Source organism: Mastigoproctus giganteus, chromosome 6 (genome assembly GCF_048544385.1).
Source record: "Mastigoproctus giganteus isolate SK-2022 chromosome 6, ASM4854438v1, whole genome shotgun sequence".
Lineage (NCBI taxonomy): Eukaryota > Metazoa > Arthropoda > Arachnida > Uropygi > Thelyphonidae > Mastigoproctus > Mastigoproctus giganteus.
Genome location: NC_143580.1, coordinates 195918177 through 195942534, shown reverse-complemented (window position 1 = coordinate 195942534; position 24358 = coordinate 195918177). Strand labels below are relative to the sequence as shown.

Here is a 24358-nt window from a genome sequence, read left to right as displayed (position 1 = left end):
GCTATTAACCTTTTTACTAAGCTCAAAGAAACAAAATATCAAGGGGAGACTGAAATGTTTGTTGCTAGTTCAGGGTGGTTTGGACGTTTCATAAATCGAGCACAACTGCATAATGTTAAAGTAACAGGGGAAGCTGCTAGTGCTGATGAAGATGCTGCAGCCAAATTTCCTGCAGAATTGCAAAAAATCATTCAGGATGCTGAATACGACGATCGGCAAATATTTAATGTAGACGAAACGGGCGTATTTTGGAAACGGATGCCAACTAAAACTTATTTGGCTGCAAATGAAGCATCACAACCTGGGTATAAAGTCTCAAAAGATCGACTAACACTTTTATTAGGAGGTAACGCTGAAGGTGATTTTAAATTGAAACCCATGCTTGTGTACCGTGCACAAAATCCTAGGGCTTTAAAAGGATACAGCCATCGCACTCTTCCAGTCATTTTTCGTTCAAATAAAAAAGCATGGATGACCAAAGCCCTATTTGAAGACTGGTTTACGTCTTATTTCTGTCCAACAGTTGAAGCCTATTGCAAGAAAAATAATCTTACTTTTAAAGCTCTGTTGCTTTTAGATAATGCACCTGGACATCCTTCTGCACTTGGTGACTTAAATGAAAATGTGAAAGTTGTTTTTTTACCGGCGAATACGACTTCGTTATTGCAACCCATGGACCAGGGGACGATTGCAACTTTCAAGGCTTACTATCTCCGCAGAACCTTTGCACAGGCACTTGAAGCTATAACAGGAGATAATGCAATTTCTGTACCAGAATTTTGGAAAAAATATAACATACGCTTGGCCATTGAAAACATTCATGCAGCATGGGAAGAAGTGACAGCCAGCAATATGAGAGCAGTTTGGAAGCATCTTTTACCCCGCGCAAACGATTTTACTTGCTTCAAAGATGCAGTTCAAAAAGTTATTGAAGACGTAACTAATATTGGTAATGAACTTGGTTTCAAAGGCTTGGATGCGGCTAACGTTCGAGAATCACTGAAATCGCATTTAGAACAGCTAAGTGACAATGATCTCCTTCAAATAGAGCAACAGCGTGTGCACGAAGAAGCTGAAGAAAACGAGTGTGAGCCAGATGAAAATGTTACCTCAAAGGAGATAACGGTAAAAGAACTAGGCGAAATCTTTCGTATCGCAGAGAACCTTAGACAAAAGGTAATGGATGTTGATCCTAACATCGAAAGAAGCATGTTATTTCGCCAGGGCCTAGAGAAGCTTGTTGTCGGCTATCGGAAATTGTATGATGAAAAAACGAAAGCCAAAACTGTTCAAACGACTGTGTTCAAATATTTCTGTAGCAAATAGTTAGTTTCTTCATTATATATTTTGAACAATAAACATTTAATTCTATAATTTTTATTATCTTTTACATGGCATGCAGTTAAAAAGTTATTTAAAAGGTATTATTTAAAAGTTATTTAAAATTCTTTATGGACATTCCAGAAGGTCAAGTACCAATTATAATTTTTCCTATTGGTTATGATATTCGATTAACGCGTTTCCGTTTTGCGCGATGTGCTCGCGGGACGAATTAATCGCGTTAATCGAGGCCCGCCTGTATAGAGAGGTAAGAGTACAGAGAAGGGATTAAATAACTGGTGCAAATGGTTGTTGTTGCTGAGAGAGGCTAAATTTTGAATACTGCATACTAGTTTGGAAACTGCATTTCAAACAATATATGGAATTGCTGGTAAAAGTAACAGAAAAAAAATAAGATTAGTTATATGAATATACTCAGGAATCACTAATGTATGTATTTTACATTACATCACATATTCTTTTTGGAAGTTAGTTAAGAAAGTACAAGTTGAGCCATGCATGTTTTCTTTGCAGTTGAAAGTAGACTTGAATAGCTCAACATTGTGCATTATTTCAAAATGCTTCTGGCACTTTGAAATAGTGCATAATTTTGAAAAAATAATGTACATTATAAAAGTGATATAAAATATTTATCTGCTGGGCCATGTCTCTTCAAGTACCATAACTTCTTTAAGAATGAAAAATGACCAAAGGAATAGCATTTCAGTAACCCCTAAACTTAGTTATGGGCCTGGGCTTGAGCTCCTGCAGTCCTTTGCTATTTTCAACCTTGACTGCAAAGTATTTACACAGTCAAGTACTGAGAAATAAAAGAAGAGAATTTCAGTTGACTGTTAACCTGAAGTCATGGTGCCCCAAAGATTTAACAGTTATCCAGTCAAAAAAAAAAAAAAAAAAGAAATAGAAACCACACAGATTATCCCATTTTGCATTCTTGTAATGCCAAATGATACAAGGCTGAGAATTTGACCACAAGAAGGAGCCTCTATTGGAGAAGAGTAATAATCAGGTACTGGAACGAGCTATTGTCTAATCTTTGGAGCTTCAAAATTTATAAGATTTAATGTGGGATTGCATAAATTTTTAGTTTAAATATGTTATATCAGCATTTCTCAAACTGTGGTCCATAGAAAGACTTCAAGAGGTCTGAGAATAATGTCCAAAATTTCATTTAAGCATTTAAAAGCTGAAAGAATTTACATTTACAGCATAGAAGCAATTTTTCTGAACTTGGGAATACACAATTTTTTTTTTTTTTTTATTATTATTAATGGGTGAGAAGTTTAGCTTGCTTGACTCAAAGCCCAGATGAAAGGATATGAGTGCCCTGTGGGCCATTTTAAGTAAATACAGGGTGTTTCAAAATTATGTATACACACTTTAAAAATTTATATTTAATGAACAATATACACCAATTTAATTTCTTAAACTCATTTTGTAGCTGAAAAAATAGACAATATTTTTACAATAATTTAATTTTTGTTTTATTTTATAGTTTATAGATACCTCTAAAACTATGGAGAGTACCCAATTAAGTTTTGAAGAAAGAAAGGCAATTATAAAATGGTATTGGAAATTTGAAAATGTCAGTGAAGTTCAGCATGCTTGGAAATCATAATATGGAACAAAAGCACCCACACGTTTAACAATTACTTGCTTGCAGGATAAATTTGAGGAGTATGGAACCATTCAGAATATCAATAACTTAGCATGTGGCAGGAAGAGGACATCAAGAAATAATGAAAACATTGCAGCTGTAAGAAATACAATCTTGTGCACACCAAGAAAATCAACAAGACGGTGTTCACAAGAGCTAGGTTTAAACCATACAAGTGTTTTTAGAATGATGCAGTAATTAAAAAAATTCAAGACGCAGAAAACATTTCATCTGATTTGTGTTGTTGTTATTTCGTTTTTAGGAGCATTAGCAACTAAGGCCATATTGCTCCGGGGATATGCGGTGGTCATTCCCTGACCTTTCCACATCCTCCGTATTTGGTGGTCACGGGCTCGAACCCCGGTCTAATCAAGAAGCGTGTGCTACTCACTGCTGCTCCTGCCCACCTGGCTACGGAGGCGTCTTCTGATTTGTGTATTTCAGTATATAGATCTGTTTAAGATAGATGCCGCTCATGCATTAATGCTGATGGAAGGCATTTTGAACAATTGAAGTTTTATTGTTGTAAAAAAAATTAATATTTCTGTCTTCAAAGTATCGAAAAATTTACATTTGTATGTATTATTCATTAAATATAGATTTTTAAAGTGTGTATACATAATTTTGAAACACCCTGTAGAATTGGCACTGTGGGATGATCCAAAAGACAGGTTATGGTATTCAAATCAAGATTTTATATTTTTTTATTATTATTTTTTTATTATTATTATTATTATTTTATTTGTTTTTTTGTTAAGGCTGATTCCACTGCATAAATGATACTTCTTTGCAGCATTTGTCTTGTTTTTATTAAAACTTTTTCAAAAAATTGTCATAATCTTATGACTGTTAGTTATTAATAACCTAGTAACTTTCTTTTCTAGAAGCTAATTGAAGATATTTCTTCAAAAGAACAAAGTTTAGCCATGTTGGAGGATACTGGTAGAAATCTTCAAGAAGATACATCTTTGTTAGAGCCTTTAACATGCCAGGAAATTAAAACAAGTCTAAGTTCTGTATTTAAAATGCTATCATCCCTTAAATATTCTGTATCTAATAATTTTAACCAGAGAATCAAAACATGTGATGAAATGGAAAAGTGTCAACATACAGTTGATGATATAGTAGGTTTTCTGGACAAAGCAGAAGAGGTAATTTTCATTTTCTGAGTTATGGTTGGAATAAAGGATTTTATTTAAAATAGTTAAGATCTTTTTAGAAGTTCATTCTTTATTTTTTTTATTTATTATTTATTATGCTACATTTTTACAATAAGTTTTTATAAATATTCTCTGTTATACTTGATCACTCTTTTTTTCTTTTTCCTTTTTTTTTTTTTTTGTGTTGATAGTTCAATATGTTTGCAGTAGAATTTGAATTATTCATTACATTTGTAATTTGATACATAGGATATTCTTGTTATTTGTGTTTTTTGGTACTTAATTTGGGGGATATATAAACAGACTTTTGCAAGTGGTTATAATGTGAATGCTAATGAAAAGTCACAAATATTTAAACTAGTTATTGTACTATGTCAAAGTGTATCCTTCTTATGGATCTTAGTGTAGACTTAGCTCACTAAATTTATAAAATTATAAACATATTTCATTCCATTCTCATTATTTTGAATATCTAAATAGAATTCCTGCTTTTATATAATTAACTTCAGACAGATAATTATTTAGAAAGAACACTTTGATGACTTTCAACCAACATCTGTTGATAATAGGTGATCAAAACTACATTTGATCTCCTACAAAGGGATATAAGGAAGGCATTACAAACATATTCAAGTAGTGAGAACCATCTAGGTGGAACCCAACCTTAAATTAAATTATGGTAAGGCATACACACACTTATAAAATATATATAAAAAGAAAGAATTGAATAGAACAATGCCGCATGGCAAAATTCATTAAAATATAGCATGTACTTATATTATGTAGTTTTCACCTCATCATGACAAGAAGCAAGAACCGATTTTTCAAATACAGACTCTTTCACTGTACAATAAGAACTTAATAGAGAATTAATTGAACTGAAAAAAGACATTATATTTCATTGCTGTATCAGATAGCAATATTAGGTTGTGAAAATAACATTTGTCTTGTGTTGCAGACTTTTCAGTAGTTTTCTTTCATTATTCACGATGCCGTTCAGAAATTTGATTGGAATAATATCCGTGTAACATTTCATTGTTTTGCTGTATCAGATTGATTCACATTTTCCGTGTTTCAGAACAGATAATATAAACAATAATAGAAGCTATGCATTCCTTTTATCATAAGTAATGAATGCAGATGAGAGCCATAAATTTCACTGTATACTCTGTGAATTCAGAATGGGCTCAAGTGATTCAAGGGAAACCAAATTAAATGCTTATGGAGAAACAGTGACTATCCCAGAGTGTCAGCAAGTTTTTGAAGCTCCAACCTGGAAACTTTGAACTGTCCAATTTAAATCATTCTTGTTGACTAAATGAAAAGCTCTGTTGGAGGCACATTCCAGAATTACAACTTGAGAAATTGCCAGAAAATTCAATTCAATGCATTCAAGTTTTTGTGATCACCTCAGTAAGCTTGAAAAGGTTTCTAAGTTAGGTTTCAATCAGGATGAATGCCTGTGCACAATAAGTCTGTGTTAGATGCTGTACTTGAGCAGCAGCATCATCATCATCATCATCACTAAAGGCATGAAAAAATCCCATTACCATTACAACAAGGGGTTATGCTAAGAATATGATGGGTTATGAAGGTATAATTCATTTTGAACTTTTGTAATCATATCAAATTATTATTAGTGTACAATTCTCAAAAGTGTATTGATTTAGCAATGGTGGCATTTCATCCCATCAGCAAAATATCCATTGTACATTAATTGCTGGTGTGAGATTTGTGGCCATCTCTCTCTCTCACTAACTTTTTAAATATACAAGTCTTACTTAGGTAATTATATGAAACATGCCAATAGATAAGATACCACCATTTATGCTACTATTTTTGTCTTACTCTCTGTGTAAATAATTGTGGTTCTCATTGGATGGCTGCTGCTATTGCACAGTGTATTCTTGCTATAATAAGATAAATTATATACATTTGAATTTAAATGATATAAAAAGTTTCATATCTTGATTATTATAACTATTCATTTATATATTTAATAAAACATTAATATGGCTGCTAAAACATAAACATTAATCCCCAATTTAGATTTTTCAAGCACTTAATGATTTTATAAGCTTGAAAGTAGATATAACTAAATAGAAAATAGATGGAACTATATAAAATAGTTTATATATTTTTTATTTTTTTTAGCAGAGTTAATAGAAGTTTGGTTTTGTTGGAAATAAGTGTAAAAAAAACATTTTTAATTTTTAATTTTTTCATTAAAGAAATACAAAATTACATTCAATAAGTATTGCGATGCATTAGTAAAAGGTCTAGCATGGTTATAATAATCATACTGTCATCCTGTCTGATAATCATACTGTCATCTGGAATAAAAAATAAAATTACAGATTTGCAGACAGGATGATAGTGTAATTACTATGGTTGCAGGTGCTCCCATTGACAGGTTAAACTAAGCTTTAACTGCAAAATGATGTGTTGATGAACTGAAAAGGCTGAATGCTCCTTTATAATAACAAATAATCTACATAAAAAAAATGCTACTCTCTCTCCCTGCAATGAAGTTCAACATTACTTGCCATATTCTCCAAACCTTGCTCCATTTATTAACATTTATTTAAATCTCTTCATTGCTTCCTGTACAACTCTAAACTAATTAAAGCTGACTTAGAGTGGTGTGTTTCAAAACCTGTTGAATTTTTACTATTTAGAGTATCCTAAATTTGGTGAAAGATGGAACTTGATAACATAAGAGTGTGGAAAAATTATATTCTTTAGTAATGCTATCATCAAGATTTTGTTGTTTTCTTTAAACTTAATACATTAAAAATGTAAAGTGGTGATGTGCAACACTCCAAGTTCATAATAATATAAACTCAAAATAATTCATGGAAGATAGACCAATATTTGCCCTATAGTGCAATGAAGCCACAGGCTCTTACTGTTCTAGCCACAAAAAACAAAAACAAATAGATAAGAAAATACAAATTATGTGCAAAATAGATAATTATTATTATGTACAAAATAGGTAATTATTCAGTTGACCTTTGAATTTATTAAAACTGTCAGTCACAACTACTTGCAAAAGCAACTTGTTCCAGCAATCAATTACTCGCTGGCTAAAAGAAAACTTCCTACAACCTAGTCTGAGCCTCTTCCCCTATAATTCGAATATATGGCCCCTAGTTCTGGAATTCTTTATAACAATTTAAATTTCACCTTCATTCATATTTTACTAACCCCTCTCAGAACCTTATAAATCACAATCAGGTCACCTCTGCAGTGCCTAGTTGACAAACTTTGTAGCCCACATGATCAGCGTCTTTACTTGTACTGTCGCCCTTTTGCCGATCCATCCACCTGCAAGTTGTCCATCTTTGAGCTTCTTGAAAGGGTCCAATGTCTTTTTTCAGATGAGGTCTCCATACTTGAACACAGTATTCTAAAATGTGGTCTTACAATTGCCTTATACAGTGTGATTGTGGCCTCTCTATCTCTACAGGGTAATGTTTGATAAAAAATCTATAGGACACTATGGGCTTTCCTGGCTGCCTGTATTGTAACTCCCAGATCCCTTTCCTCTCCTTCTGTTTTTAATTCAACCCCACCAAGTGTAAAGTTTATTTGTGGGTTGCTATTTGCCAAGTGTAAGACCTTTGCATTTTGCCACATGAAAACGTAACTGTCATTTTTCTAACCATTTCTGAAGTTTGTTCAAGTCGTCCTGAAGAAGCTCTGCTTGGCATTGATCATTAACCACTCTACTAATCTTTACATTGTCTGTAAATTTTGACAGCCTACCTTCTATCCCTTCATCGATATCATTTATGAAAATCAGAAACAACAGTGGTCCAAGAACTGATACTTGGGGGACCCCACTCCTGCCATTACACCAATCTGAAGAATATCCATTAATCACAACCCTCTACCCTGCAGCAATCTTTCCAGTAATCCGAACATGTTCCAACTTATACAGTAGCCTCTCATTAAGCTCAGATTTATGTCAAATCTGTCCTTAAATGCACACAAGCATTCTACTGATGTGAGAGTAGGTAACAAGTTATTCCAACAATTAATAATCCTTTAGCTAACAAAATTCTCACATCCAGTCTGTAACTAACTTTCCTTGATTTAATTACGTGCACTCCTCTTTTACCCCTAGTATTTCAGCATAAAGATAACCATATGTTTGCATAGAGGGAGCATAATAGAAACAACAAAAAGATAATGACTATATCATTACAGAAAGGATCTTAACCTAGAAATAGACATATCTTCATTTTGTATACACCAAGGAGAAAAAAAAAATTTTAATGACATTAGAGTGATTTTTTTTCTTTTTCCTTTTCCTTTTTTTTTTCCAATTCTTTTTTCCTTTCTACTTTTTGTCCAATTTTTTTATTTTTATCCAATTATTTCTTTTTATTCAATTCTTTTTCAACAATTCATAATAGCTAAAGAATTTAATACAATATGATTTTCTTTTAACAAACTCATGCTGTGTTTCTCACCTAATTTTATTCCTGTCCAGATGCTTTTGCAATACTTCCTCAAATATGAACTCCTAATATTTCTTGCCATAGAAACTTACAGATCTATAGTTCTCCATTTCACCCTTGGCACCACCTTTGTAAATTGGAGAGACATTTGCACATCTGCAATCTGTTAGGACTTAACCTGGATCCAGAGACCCACCCATTATATCGTATAGGAATTTGACAATTTCTTCTGCTGTTTCATTTAATATCATTAGATAAGTCCCCATCAGCTACTTGTGCTTTTTTCACATTTTTGCATGATAATTTCTCTTCCAATCCATTTTTGGTTTGAAAAAAAATTATCATGCTCATTGTCACAGAGGTAATGGCAAATGGACATGGTTACACAATGTCTAGTTCCCATTACATGTCAAGTCTGAAAATATGCTCATGTGGCTACTAATGCAAAAAAATTATGTAGTTTATCAGTCATCTACTCAGGATTATCAGTGACACTGCCAAAGCTATCCTGTACTGGACCATATACTCAACCTATATGTTATGGTTCCATCCCTTCCTGTGTCAGCATCCCCATGCATAAAAAACTCTATTATTGCTCATGGGTCACATTTTTCTTTTTTTTTTTTTTTTGCCAAACTCTTTCCACAGTTTGTCTTAACATGTCATACTCCCTGAACAACTTTATTTAAAATTTTATATTTCAAGATAATAAAGATTTGCTAACCACTTATGGATTGGATTTATCTGTGGATGGTTGGTGATTATCTACGTACTGGATTGCATAGATCACTTAAGGAGTCCAAAAAGATAAATGTTTTAAAGAGAAAGAATGCTGTACAATATATTCTAAGTCCAATCAAATTTCAGCCAGCTCTGCAGTACATACACTAAATTCAGCAGGAAGCTCTTGAGAAATAATGATGCCTAAATGAATTGCTCACTTCAAGTTTTAGTTGTAACTTTCAAGTTCAAGTCATAACTTTACATGTACAGATTGTTTTAAAAATCTATATATTTTGTACTTTACACTTAAATTTTTATACAGATGCAAATATTGAAATATTTTTATTTAGATTCTCTTGGTGGATATTCCCAGTGAAGTGGATTGTGATGTTTTAAACCAGATTTTGCAATCTTTTGAGGTAAGAAGTTTGTGGATTTTTGTTAAAAAAAATAAAAATAAACAGATAAATATTACTGTCTATTGCTATTGACACTGGATTTCCCCCAAACTGCTAGCTTGGGGGGGGATTCACAAACTACACTGGTGTGCAAAACTTAAGGACCAACACCATTTCTAAAGGTTACAACCACAAAATCAAATGAAATAGCCTGTGGCGATTTGCATAACTGTGGCAGTTTAGCAAAAAACTGGTGCACATGCAAAAATTTGAATCGTGATGAGAGGGCTCACATAAACAGAAAAAGCAGCAGTTCAGCAGTTATGTGCAAATTTCCAAATGGTGAGCACGATTGGTTTCATACAGCGCTACAGACAATGAAATGGCCAGTAGACAACATCTGGATGACTTTACCCGGGGTTGAATAATTGGGAAGCTTGAGGAAGGTTAAAGTGTGAGGAGTGTGGCTGCAGAGTTTGGTATCACACAGCATGGACTCACATGCATGGTTGGCCTTCAGAACGACAGGAACAACTCTTTGAAGGACCAGTGGTGGTCGTCCACGAAAAACAATGCCCAGTGATGACCGCTATATACTCCTACAGGCCAAGAGGGACCGACACCAGACAGCGAGATCCATTGCAAACCAGCTGCACAGGATGCAGGATATTGCAGTTTACTCTGGCCTGGTGACTCCACAAAGGTGGTCTGTTTGCCCAACGGCCAGTACGCTGTGTCCCTTTAACACCTGCCAATCGGAGACACCATTTACAGTGGTGCATCGAACACAAGGACAGTACTCTTTACTGATGAGAGTAGATTCAGTCTCAGCAGCAATTCTGGATGTCAGCTAATCTGGCTAGAGGTTCGCACACGGTATCACCCTACAAACATCACTGAAAGGGATCGATATCACTGTCGAGGTGTTCTCATCTGCGGAGGCATTATCTTGGATGGACGTACACAAGTGCAGATACTGGAAGGCAGTACTGTAACCAGTGCATGCTACTGTACTGAGGTAATCCTTTCCCATGTGCATCTGTTCTGAGGTGCCATTGGCCCTGAGTTCATGTTTATGGATGATAACACCACATCCCATCGCACTGCAGCTGTTATGCTTTTGGAAAGTGTGGACATTGTTCGTATGGATTGGCCTGCCTGTTTCCACTGATCTAAATCCAATCAAACACATATGGGACCCTCTGGGGCGATGCCTAGCAGCATGTCCACACTCACCAGAAAATGTTCACCAGCTGAAGATGGCACTGACAGAGGAATGGACGATGTTACCACAAGAACTTATCAACAACATTGTTCTAAGTATGGGCAGGCGGTGCAAAGCCTGCATCAACATTAGGGGTGGCCATACATCCTACTGAGGACCATCTCTTCCCTTTGTTCCATCTTTGGCAGTGATGCATCTGTATCATGGCAGCCAGTGCTATGTTGCCATTTTTGAATAAAGTCCCTCTGTACCGTTGTTGTTGTGTCGGTATTGTTTCCTTCATAATTTCTGTACCTCACGACATTCCTTTGGTATGATTTTCCCATATCCAGGCCACTCCTATGAGAAGCTACAGGTAAAAACCTGACTGGTTCTTAAGTTTTGCACACCAGTATAATAGATTAACAGTAGCTGCAGGTAGAGGTGGAAGTGATCCTGGCACTGCTTTTATTGGAATGAGCAGCAGCCTGGAAAGCAAATTGCTGGGGATTTCTGGAACTGCTGGTAATCATCATGAAACAAGTAAATACATGGGCTGTGTTAGGGTAACTAAGAGTAACAACAGGTGCATATATATACTTGCATGTACACCAATTCTAGGATTATACTAAATAAATTTGGTGAATTTGAAGTGCTGTTGAAGACATCAAAGGTAAATATTGTTGGGATATCAGAGACATGATGTCACACGATATAAGGAATGCAAAATTGGAATTAGGGGAGTACAATGTGTACAGAAAGGATAGGAATGGAGGAGGGGTTATGCTGTTAGTTAAGAAATACATAAAATTTAAATTTAATGTTGAGTCAGTTTGGTGTGACATAAGCACTAGAAAAGCAAAAATGAGTGTAGGATTTGGTTATAGGCCTAGTGACTCTGATCAGTAGAATGAACAACTATAAAGAGAAATAGAGTTGGCCTGTAAATCAGAATATCTTATAATGGGTGATTTTAACTTTCCATATATTGACAGGAACTTGTGGGTTGGTCACTCATACACTAACAAGGCTTTGTGATTTTTTTGGTTGATTATTTTCTACAGCAGCATGTTTGAGAGGCAACTAGAGCAAGTAATACTCTTGATCTGATTATCATCAGTGATTATTCATGCATTAAGAATCTGCAGATGACGGAAACACTAGGTGGCAGTGATCACAGTATACCGATGTGGGAGTTGCTTAAAGATTTAACTACCATCAGGAGTAAAGGGAAGGGTTTTTGGTTTCATACAGACATTGTTTGTACCACTGGTTACTGCAGTGGTCTCACAGATTTTTTAAATTCTGTACAGTGGGACGATTTAAATTCTATAAGTGGGACCAGCTTCAGTAGGACGATTAGCAACTTCTAAATGGGAAGCATTCAAGGAATTAATCTTGGAAGCTACTAGGCTTTTCATACCAACTCAGGCGCCTCCGTAGCCAGGTGGGAAGGAGCAGCAGTGCCTAGCATACGCTTCTTGATTAGACCGGGGTTTGAGCCTGTCACCACCAAATACGGAGGATGCGGGAAGGTCAGGGAATGACCACCGCATATCCCGGAGCAATATGGCCTTAGTTGCTAATGCTCCTAAAATCCAAATAACTAACTAACTAACTCATACCAACTAAGAAATACTTTTCAAGATTTAGGCCCAAATGGATGTCAGATGAACTAATGAGACTCATGGCATATAAAAGAAAAATGCATGGGATGCATATAAATTATAAGGTGACACAGAAGCCTATGGTAGATATAAGCTAATCTGTAATCAAGTCACAAAGGAGGTTAGGCATGCGAAGGCATCTTAAATAAATGTACCAACTCTGTGGTGTTACACCCAGGGTAGTGGAGAATGAAAGAGACCTGGGGATAATTGTGCACTCAGATATGATGTTTTCTGAGCAGTGCAGACAGGCTGCAAGAGTAGCTCATGTGGTCTTGCCAAGGAGGTGATTATCCCCTTGTATAAGGCAGTGGTCAGGCCACACCTTGAGTATTGCATGCAGATCTGGAAGCCTCATTTTGGAAGAACATAGAGTTGCTGTAATGAGTACATAGAATGTCAACAAGACCAGTGAGGGGAACAAAGGGGTGCCCTTATGAAAAAAGGATTAAGTTCTGCAAATTGAAACATCTGGAGACCAGACACCTGCAATGTGATCTGATTGAGGTTTATAAGGCCTTGAATGGGTTGTGCAGGCTCAGTGCTGATGGGATTCTCTGAGATTTATGGATGGTAATAGCACAAGCTGGTATTAGTGGAAAATGATTTCACTTAGCCGAGATCATTCTGTTGTTATTCAATTAAACACTTGTACTTCTAGTGATCGGTACGGCTTCTAAATCGATTTCTCTAGCCCTAGCAAACTGAGTAGCCTTCATTCTAGCAAGTCCCTCAAAGTCAAAGCTGGTTGTTGCAGTATACTCTGTCTAGCCGGTTCAGGAATCAATTGAAAATCCTCAGTTAATTCATTTGAACTCAAATCTCTTCTGGATCGAAATCTTCAGGAAGTACTTGAATATTATTTCGTGATGTCGATGCTCCAGCTTCTTGATGAGAAGTCGATGCTGATCAAAATCTTGAGCAGCAGATTTTATTAAACTCTGCATTTTTTTTTTTTTTTGTTCTCTATGTTTTTGAGCTCATTCTTTTTTCGATATGGGAAGCTTCTTCAGTGGCTTTGAAGCTTTTATTCTTGCATACTTCTCTCGATTTCCCTCAGCTGGAGTTTTAGCCATCTTCATAATACTTTTATAGGTATTTTTACAATTCAATAGTTAGTGAAAACCATTGGTAGACTAGTATGACGTCATAACCAAAAACCCGGCAACCCAAAGGTCGCGGGTTCGATTCCCGCCTCGGGCTTGGATCAAAGTACTGCAAAAACCTTGGGAGGTGCAATATGGCCACAGAAGCCGATGCGCCAACAACTACCAAATCAAAAAAAAAAATAAAATAAAATAACCAAAAACTACTGCAAGAAGTGATTGATGTTTGTTCAAGTGATTGTTTTATTGTTGCGTTCTTGAATAAAGCCATTTAAATTTTTAAATGATATACAAATGAAAATGCAGACTTTAATAAAATCTACAGATTTTATTAAAGTCTACATTTTCTTCATTCTCAGTGTTTTTGAACTCATTCCTTTTCAACACGAGATGCTTCTTTGGTGGCTTCGAAGCTTTTATTCTTGCATAATATTACTACCTGCTGCTTACTCTACCGAATGAATGTTAGTGACTGAGTTAGCGGCCTTTAGGAAGTGATGTCATTTCTGTATCTTAGTATGAATTTACTCTACTGAATCAACTACTTACCCTACCTCAATCACTAACGTTAATGACTGAGGTATTATCGTTATCACCATTTAGGAAGTGATGTCATTTAAAATCTAACAGCCTCCTAATAGGAAGTGATGTAATTTGAGTAATTTAAAATCTAATCGGTAAGCTTTCTTCGTTACCAATCAATTGTGGCATTTCTGTTACAAGAAAATTTCTTTACCAATCAATTACATCATTTCCATTACAAGAAAATTTCGTTACCAATCAGTTGGCCGACCGGGCTAGCCGGGTGGGTAAAGTGCCTGCCTAGCAACCCAAAGGTTGCGGGTTCGAATCCCGCCTCGGGCTTGGATCCCCCCCCCCATTGCTTGCAGTAGTTTCAGCTTCAGTTAGACTATTATTAAATAAAGGAAAGGGATTAATTTTAAAATGCAGTTTGGTGTTACAATGCAACTGCATGTGTGTTTAATGTCAAACGGCACTAGGGGTTTCCCCCATCTCCGCTGCATGTATAAGAGAACACAAATAAGATTAAACTACAGTAGAGCGTCAAAAGTCCGAAGATCAATAATTCAAAACGTCAATAATCTGAACAAGCTGGCGTTTACTTACTTATTTTTTTTTTTTTTTTTTATGCTGGTGCCATAAAATAATTAGAGTAAGTGCCGGTTATTGTGACCATGTTTGCAAATTGAATTGTGATTCTATTAAACAGCAATTTTAATAAGTGAAAGTTGGAGGAATATTATCCACAGGCTATAAAAATGAAGGTATAAAGCACAAATTTACATTTCTATTACCTTACCCATTAACAAAACTAATGATATGTGAAAATCAGAAGAATATTATCCACAGGTTAACAAAATAAAATTCAGTTTAAACTTACGTTCATAGCTTAATTAATATACATTCAGTACTAACTAAACATAACACTTTGTAATCTGTTATTCAACACACTTTGTAATCTGATATGGTGTACCAACTATTTTATTATGAATGTCAAAAAGTATCATGAACAGGAAGGCAAAATGGGCAAGGTCTTGCTTATCCTAGACAACACGCCATCACATCCTTCATGGCGCCTCTGTAGCCAAGTGGGGCAGGAGCACGTTCATAGCTTAATTAATATACATTCAGTACTAACTAAACATAACACTTTGTAATCTGTTATTCAACACACTTTGTAATCTGATATGGTGTACCAACTATTTTATTATGAATGTCAAAAAGTATCATGAACAGGAAGGCAAAATGGGCAAGGTCTTGCTTATCCTAGACAACACGCCATCACATCCTTCATGGTGCCTCTGTAGCCAAGTGGGGCAGGAGCAGCAGTGCGTAGCACACGTTTCTTGATTAGACCGGGGTTTGAGCCCGTGACCACCAAATACAGAGGATGCGGAAAGGTCAGGGAATGACCACCGCATATCCCAGGAGCAATATGGCCTTAGTTGCTAATGCTCCTAAAAACCAAAACAACAACATCCTTCATTGGAAACATTAAATGAAATAGGCGACAGATTCAAAGTCGTGTTTCTTCCATCAAATGTTACCGCACTCCTCCAACCAATAGAACAGGGAGTCATCAAAAAATTGAAGAGAATCTACAAAAAATAAGTCTTGCATCATTTACTTTTAGAAGAAAGCATTGCAACTTTTTTGAAAAAGTTCATTCTCAAGGACAGCTGTTACATTTTAGCCGACGCTTGGGAATAACTCACTGTGCAGAATTTAAAATATGCTTGAAAAAACTGTGATCTATTGCAGAAGAAACTGTAGGAGATGAGCAGAATTGAACTGAAGGAGATGAGGGACAAATACTGAATGAGATGATCAACTTGTTTCAGTCAGTTTCTGGGTTTGAAGATTGTGATGAAGGTGATACAAGGGCAGGGATGGAAAATGATATTGATGCTACGCGGTTTCCTGTTTTAAATGAAAATGAAATTGTGAATGTAAAAGAAACTGGTACTCCTGAAAATGACATCAACACTGGGCCTATGCATGCTGAGGCATTCGCCACGCTAGAGACTGCGATGGCTTGGTGTGAGCAACAAACTGGATGCTCCCAACTCAAATACTCTTGCAAAAGAGTGAGAAAACAAAGAAATGAAGTTCAAAAATGGTGCAGCAAAAATAAGTAATTATTTTCATTAAAGCCTATCCATGTGTTATTGTGGTTGAAAGTTCCATTTATTTTTTTACCTATGAAAAAAAAATACGTAAGCAACTTAGTGATTTTATTTCTGAACTTACTAAACTTTTTTTTTTTAAATTTAGTCTCCAGAAAAGTATTTTTGATAAGTTCGAAAATCCAAATAAATCGGAAGTCTGAACTACCCCCGGTCCCAGTTAGTTCGGATTATTGATGCTCTGCTGTAAATATTTTCTTTATTTATTTGTTGAAATGTTGATTGGTTTAATGTGATAACGCTATGGCTACATAGGTTTGTTTTGTTAGATATCTTATAGTTACTCAGTAAATTAGCTATTGTTTCTTGATGTGTGTGCCTTGCACTTTAACTCTAAAAAAAAGTTGAAATTGTTATATTTGAAAGTATGTTTATTATTGAAACCTCTTTTACGATTAAAGAGCATATCAGTGAAAAAATAAACAAATGCAATTATTCCCTAAAACTCCTTACATACACAGGTTTTATTCTCTATACAGTATGGAATTATTAACAAAGGATAATTAATGGTGTACTTGATGGAATTTTATATTCAGATAACAAATTAATTTGTCTGCAGGCAAGCATTGCCCTACATATTTTGGCCTGCAAATCAGTAGTGTATCCACAACAGAGGTATAACAGAAAATATCTCATACCTTTTTTATGAACGTTAGTGGAGATAATTTTGACATTTAGTGTAATTAGTATACTAGCAGATAGGTTAGTGCTATTACATCAGTTTTGTACATGGTGAACTACCAAAGTAGATAAATTGGCATCTGAATTATATTATAAAAATAGTAGTAATAGAGGCATATGATGCAGCAAAGCAAGCTTATGTAGCATCAGCCAAAAAAAAAAAAAAAAAAAAAAAACCCACTTCCAATTCACCCCTCCGTTTGTTCGAAATACCTGTCCAGCTGAGCCTTAAATTTATTTAGGCTATCAACTTCCACAACAAGGGATGGAAGTCTGTTCCACCAACCAACTACCTGCTGGCTAAACGCAAATTTCCACATGTATATCCTACATCTGTCTTTCCTCAATTTGAATTTATGCCCTCTCAGGTGATTATTCTGAGCAAGAGGAAGAATCCCATCAGCATTGAGCATGCTCAAACCATTCAAGGCTTTATAAACCTCTATCAGATCACCTCGCTGGTGCCTAGTCTCCAGACACTGTAATTTGCAAAACTTAAGCTTTCTTCGTAAAAGTACCCCTTTGTTCCATTCACTAATCTTGTTGCCCTTCTTTGTATTCGTTCCAGCAGCTCTACATCCTTCTTGAAATGAGGCCTCCAGACCTGTACACAGTACTCAAGGTGTGGCCTGGCCATTGCCTTATACAACGGAATAATCACCTCCCTATCCCTGCTAGAAAAATTCCTGTATATCATTGATAAGACACAATGAGCTACTCTTGCAGCCCGTCTGCACTGCTGAGAGAACTTCATATCTGCCTGCACAATTACCCCCAGGTCCTTTTCATTCTCTACCACTGTCAGTGTAGTACCACAGAGTTGATACATTTCTCTGGGGTTGCTGTTTCCCATATGTAGTACTTTACATTTGCGAATGTTAAACTTCATTTGCCACCTCTCAGCCCATCTGCTCATCCTTTCCAGATCCTGTTGCAGCAGCATAGTGTCAGTAGTGTCCTTGACAACCCTACCTACCTTTGTATCATCTGCAAACTTGGACATTAAGCTTGATATACCATCATCAATATCATTTATAAATACAGAAAACAATAATGGACCCAACACTGAACCCTGAGGGACTCCACTAATAACATTAGTCCACGATGAGCAGTGTCCATTGATTACCACTCTCTGTCTTCTCCCCGTCAACCACCCCTTTATCCATAGCAGCAATTTGCCTCCAATGCCACACTGCTCCAATTTGTGCAGCAGTCTTCCACGTGCAACAGTATCAAAAGCCTTTCTAAGATCCAAGTATATAATATCAAAGTTATTCCCTGCATCCAGTTCTTTTGTGACTGCATCATAGTATCCAATCAAATTGGTCAGGCAAGACTTTCCCTTAACAAAACCATGCTGTGTCCGAGCTATAACTGAAGTTTTGTCTAGATGATCCTGCAATGCTTCTTTAACCAGGGTCTCCGTTAATTTTTCTGGAACAGAAGTTAAACTCACAGGTCTATAATTACTTGTGTCAGCCTTTGATCCTGCTTTGTGAATTGGGGTCACATTTGCACATCTCCAGTCTATGGGTACTTCCCCTGAGTCCAAGGAAGCTCTCATAATTATGGCTAAGGGTTTGCTTACTTCCTTTACTGCCTGCTTTAATATAACTGGATAGATCCCATCCACCCCAGGTGCCTTTCTTGTGTTTATCTTCAACAATTTCTCCTCCACTTTACTCTCAGTTATTACAAGATTCTCTAGCTTACTGCCAGAGTTGAATACACCTCTGGCATTCCCCTTGCTGAATAACTCCTCATGTGTGAATGTCGATGCAAAATATTCATTTAGTTTGTTAGCTACCTGAGCAGTATCATCAATAGTTGTCCCATCGATATCAAGTGGACCTATCTGATTCATACCCTTCCTTCTAGAGTTTACATAAGTAAAGAACTCTTTGCTGCTTTTCTTTGCATCCCTTGCCAAAGATTTCTCGTAATCTGCCTTTGCCTGCCTAACCTCCTCTGTAACTTGGTTACAGATCAACTTGTATCTATCATAGGCTTCTGTGTCACGTGTTAATTTATATGTATCCCATGCATTTTTCTTCTCTGTCATGTCTCATTAGTTCATGTGACATCCATTCAGGCCTAAACCTTGAACAATATTTCTTAGTTGGTAGATAAAGTCTAGTAGCTTCCAAGATAAGTTCTTTGAATGCTTCCCATTTTGAATTTGCTGTTGGTAACATCATCAGTTGGTCCCACTGTATAGAATTTATATACTGTCTCAGACCATCATAGTCGCCTTTAAAAGTAAAAAATTAAAGTGCAGCCATTATCAACCCACTGCAGGATGGAAGCCTCCTCAACAATTCATGCTGAGGGAAATGGACCGTAATCTGCCACGCTGGTCCAGTGCGGGTTGGCTGATCTACCGTATTCAGCAGTCAGGGGCTTGAACCCCGGTCTACTCAAAGAGCGTGTGCTACTGCACTCCCACTCCTGCCCACTCGGCTACGGAGGCCTTTACGAAAGCAAAAACCCTTCCCTTTACCTCTGATGGTAGTTACCTCCTTGAGTAAATCCCATTCAGCACACTGTGATCACTGCCACCTAGTGGTTTCTTTATCTGCAGATTCTTAATGCATGAAGAATCACTACTGATAATCAAATCAAGAGTATTACTCCCTCTAGTTGCCTCCCGAACATGCTGATGTAGAAAAAAATCATCCAATAAATCCACAAAAGCCTTGCTAGTGTGTGAGTGACCAACCCACAAATTCCAGTCAATATCTGGGAAATTAAAAATCACAAATTATAAGACTCTCTGATGTACTGGCCCACTCTATTTCCCTGTACAGTTTCTTATTATACTCATCAGAGTCATTAGACCTATAGCACACTCCTACTCTCAATTTTGATCTCCCAATGCTTATGTCACACCAAACTGACTCGACACTGCACTGTCCAGCGATGTCAACTGGCTTCACTTCCTTGGATTTTATGTGTTTCTTAACTAATAGCATAACCCCTCCTCCCTTCCTATCCTGTCTATCCTTTCTGTAAACGTTGTACTCCCCAAATTCCAGTTCTGCATTCCTTATATCTGTGTGACACCACGTCTCTGATATCCCAACAATATCCGCCTTTGATGCTTTGAGCAATACCTCAAATTCGTCAAATTTATTTACCAAACTCCTAGCATTGGTGTACATGCAAGTATACATTCACCTGTTTCTATTCTTAGCTACCCTAACACAACCCATGTGTTTACTTGTACTACAATGACTCCCAGCAGTCTCTGAAATATCCTGCATCTTGTTTTTCAGGCTTCTGCTCATTCCAATAGAAGCAGTGCACGAATCACTTTCACCTCTGCCAGTGGCTACTGTTAATCTATTAGTCTTTGTATCCCCCCAAGCTAGCAGTTTTCCAACCCACCTAACACTGCCTCTATAGCATCAGCCAATATTCTTGCACCCTTTCTATTTAAGTGTATCCCATCCCTGTAGAAGCAGTCTCTCCTGTTAACAAGTACAGTCCAGGCTAAAAAAAATTCTACCCCTTGAGCCTTGCACAATCTTTCCAGGGCCAAATTGATCGACAAGGCTCTCATCATATACTCCCTCCTATCGTGTTTGGGCAGAATTGCAGACACTTTCAAATTCAACCCTAATTCGTGGCTTTTTTTCAACAGTGACCTGTTCTTGTTAAGTAAATCTGCCGGTCTCCTACTCTTGAGTGCCAACATGTACAACCATATCACCTTTTGTGCCCTTAAAAGATGATATCCGATCTACAATGTCATCAACCTTTGCCCCTGGCAGACATACTCTGGTCCTGTTCCACCTATCCTTTTTACAAAGCATGTTCCCTGAGAACAACTACCAGTTCCTGTGGGACCAGCACATTCTGCCTTGGGGGTTGCTGCTGTGTTGCGTGATGAACAAGTGCAAGCTCTGGCATTGATGTGGGCAGCTGAGAGCTTGATGGATCCCTCAATTTAGTTCCTTCGAGGGCATCCACCCTGTCCTTCAAGCTCTCATACAGGCCCATAACAACGCTGAGTTGTTGCCTAATTTTGTTACACTCCTTGCATCGCGCGCACACAAAGACATCCCCCATGGCAATATCATGTCCCATACCTGGTTGCTCCACAAACATCATGCAAGCAGTGCATTTTAAAAGGCTGTTATTCAGAGGGCAACTACCCCCCTCAGTTCTCCTCTGAGCCACAGCACTCCCATTAACTTGAGCCTTTTGCTTTGCTGCTCTAGTCTGAGTCATGATTTCGATTTACTTTCAATAAAATTTCAATTTCAGTACAAAATTATAAGCCTAAACTTGTATGCCAACACTGTTATAACGGTATATATATTTTTCAGTATCAAGTATTAATTATCTACGAGTTCCCTTTATATAACTTCTGTATCAAGTTATGTATTAATTACGTTTGTAATTACGTTATGTATTAATTATGTTTGTAATCTAAGTCGTTATATATATTTAGTTAAAAGTACAATTTAATTGACAATGAAGTTTAACAAGTTTAATAGATTTTACTAATTAATTGACAATATTGTACTATACTAATGCTGTCTAGTTCGGAATATTACGTATTGTATAACAAAGGCAGAAAGTTACGAACGGTAAATCTACGGACACTTAAGTATTAATTAACTTCCAAATCCCGCTGTCTCAATTCAGAATAAACTAACGATCCTGACTAGGTCTATAAGCTACTTTTAGAAAATAATTTGATGTAAAAAATGGTCAATAAAGCGGCTAAATATGGCTAAAAAACTTCTCGTTCAGGGGAGCTGCAACTTGTAACACTTGGATTTGATACCCTTACCGATACTTTTATGCGATTACAAGGCCGAGTAAAGAATAAATATACCAGATTAATCAGAAAATCACAAAATAATGCTATACTACTAAATTTAAATAAAAAGTTTTAGAAAAACAATAATTTCAAATCAATAAATAAGAAAAATCCACTTAACGGCTTTGAACACGTCTGGCTCCCACTAGCCTTGTCAGCAGACTTTTTTTTTGAAGTTATACTTAACTTCACAGTATGGAGTTAAGTATAACTCCATATTGTGGAGTTATACTTAATAATTGGGTTGTCACCATTGCAACACCAAGATACCTACCCACCTACTGAGGAGAGGTCAATGAACCTTGAAACGGCACTGGGATATAATGGTATATAAAAAACAATATGGGATATAATTAAAACAATGCCAATTTATCTACTTCACCAGTTAACTATGTACAAAATGATGCAATAGCACTAACCTGTCTGCTAGTGAAACTTCCATATAGTTTGAGGCTTTAGTCAAAAAATTACCTTAGTGTAATTAGTATAGTATTGAAAAATAATTTATCCTTATTGTTGCAGTTAATGAATGATAAATATTGGATGGTTATGTTTTGTTTTTGTTACCATCTGTAATGCAGTGGTAATCAGTTAATCAGCAAATAAATAGGAAAGAGAAATTAATATGTATGCAATAAAAAACTGAATTTGGCATGTAAAAAATGATTTTTCAGTTTCTGTTTCACTTTTGTGATCAAGGAAGAAAATAAATACAAATGTATCACTGAGTATTTCATACTACAAGAGCTTTCACACTTCGAGGAACTTTTTTTACAAAATACAAAGCTGATTCAGCTGCATCTGTCTTTAAAGTTGAAAATGGTAAATAATCTCTGTTTAAAAGCAGTAGTACACTGGTGTGCAAAAATTTAAGGACCAGTCAGGTTTTCACCTGTAGCTTCTCATAGGAGTGGCCTGGATATGGGAAAAGCATACCAAAGGAACCTTGTGAGGTACAGAAATCAGGAAGGAAAGAACACGGACACAACAACAGAAACAAAACGGTACAAAGGGACTTTATTCAAAAATGGCAACATATCACTGGCTGCTATGATACAGATGCATCACTGCCAAAGATGGAACAAAGGGAAGAGGTGGTCCTCAGCAGGAGATATGGCCACCATTAATATCAATGCTGGCTTTGCACTGCCTGTCCATACTTAGAACAATGTTGTTGATAAGTTCTTGTGGTAACATCGTCCATTCCTCTGTCAGCGTCATCTTCAGCTGTTGAATATTTTCTGGTGGATGTGGACATGCCGCTAGACATCTCCCCATATGTGTTCGATGGGATTTAGATCAGTGAAAATGGGCACGCCAATCCATACTAACAATGTCCTCACTTTCCAAAAGCATATCAACAGCTGCAGTGCGATGGGGTGTGGCATTATCATCCATAAACACGAACTCGGGGCAAATGTCACCTCAGAACAGACACACATTGGAAAGGATTACCTCAGTATAGTAGCATGCACTGGTTATAGTACTGCCTTCCAGTATCCGCAGTTGTGTACACCCATCCAAGATAATGCTCTCCAGACAAGAATACCTCAACTGCCGTATCGAGCCCGTTTCAGTGATGTTTGTGGGGTGATACCATGTGCCAACCTCTCGCCAGATTAGCTGACGTCCAAAATTGCTGCTGAGACTGAATCTACTCTCATCAGTAAAGAGTACCTTAAGTAAATATTTTGTGGTTGTAACCTTTAGAAATAGTGTTGGTTCTTAAGTTTTGCACACCAGTATAGTATTAATGGCAAATGCAAGAAAGCAAATTTATATATTATCAGCCAAAAAAAAAAACAAAAAAACAAAAAAAACCTGTTCACCGTTCAACCCATCCACTTCCACAACAACAATCAACCACCCGGTAGCTGAAGGCAAACTTTTGCATATCTATCCTCCAACCAGCCTTCCTCAATGCCTCCTAATGTGTGTAGTCTCAGCAAGTGCAAGAATACCATTAACATTTCATTTACTTATAATCCATTCAAGGCTTTAAACAGCTCAATCAGATCTCCCTGGAAGTGCCTGTTCTTGAGACACTGCAATTTGCAGAACTGAAACCTTTCTAGTTAAGATCACCCTTTTGTTACCCTCACTAATCTGGGTGCCCTTCTCTGCACTCGTTCCAGCAAATCTACATCATCCCTAAAGTAAGACCTCTATACCTATATACAGTACTCAAGATGGGACCTAACCACGGTCTTATAGAGGGGAAAAGTCACCTCCTTATCCCTGCTAGCAAAGTTTCTGTATATCATTGGCAAAGCACCATGAGCTGCCCTGGCAGCTTGTCTGCACTGCACAGAGAATTTCATATCCGATTGCACAGTTATTCCCCACCCCCAGTCTTTTTCATTCCCCACTACCCTGAGTCACACATTTGATAAGTTACTATGGGGTTACTACTACC

At 36.7% G+C, this 24358-nt stretch overlaps 1 protein-coding gene across 3 annotated transcripts in view; it reads left to right on the top strand.

Moving 5' to 3' along the window:
• Nucleotides 1-24358, top strand: part of LOC150084856 (muscle-specific protein 300 kDa-like) — a 1257473-nt gene that overhangs the window by 966839 nt on the left and 266276 nt on the right. For all 3 annotated transcript variants that reach the window (XM_090376651.1, XM_090376652.1, XM_090376650.1), the window contains 2 exons: nt 3883-4149; nt 9698-9766. In XM_090376651.1, coding sequence (XP_090232777.1) covers nt 3883-4149; nt 9698-9766 — 336 coding nt within the window. The remainder of the gene's footprint in view (nt 1-3882; nt 4150-9697; nt 9767-24358) is intronic.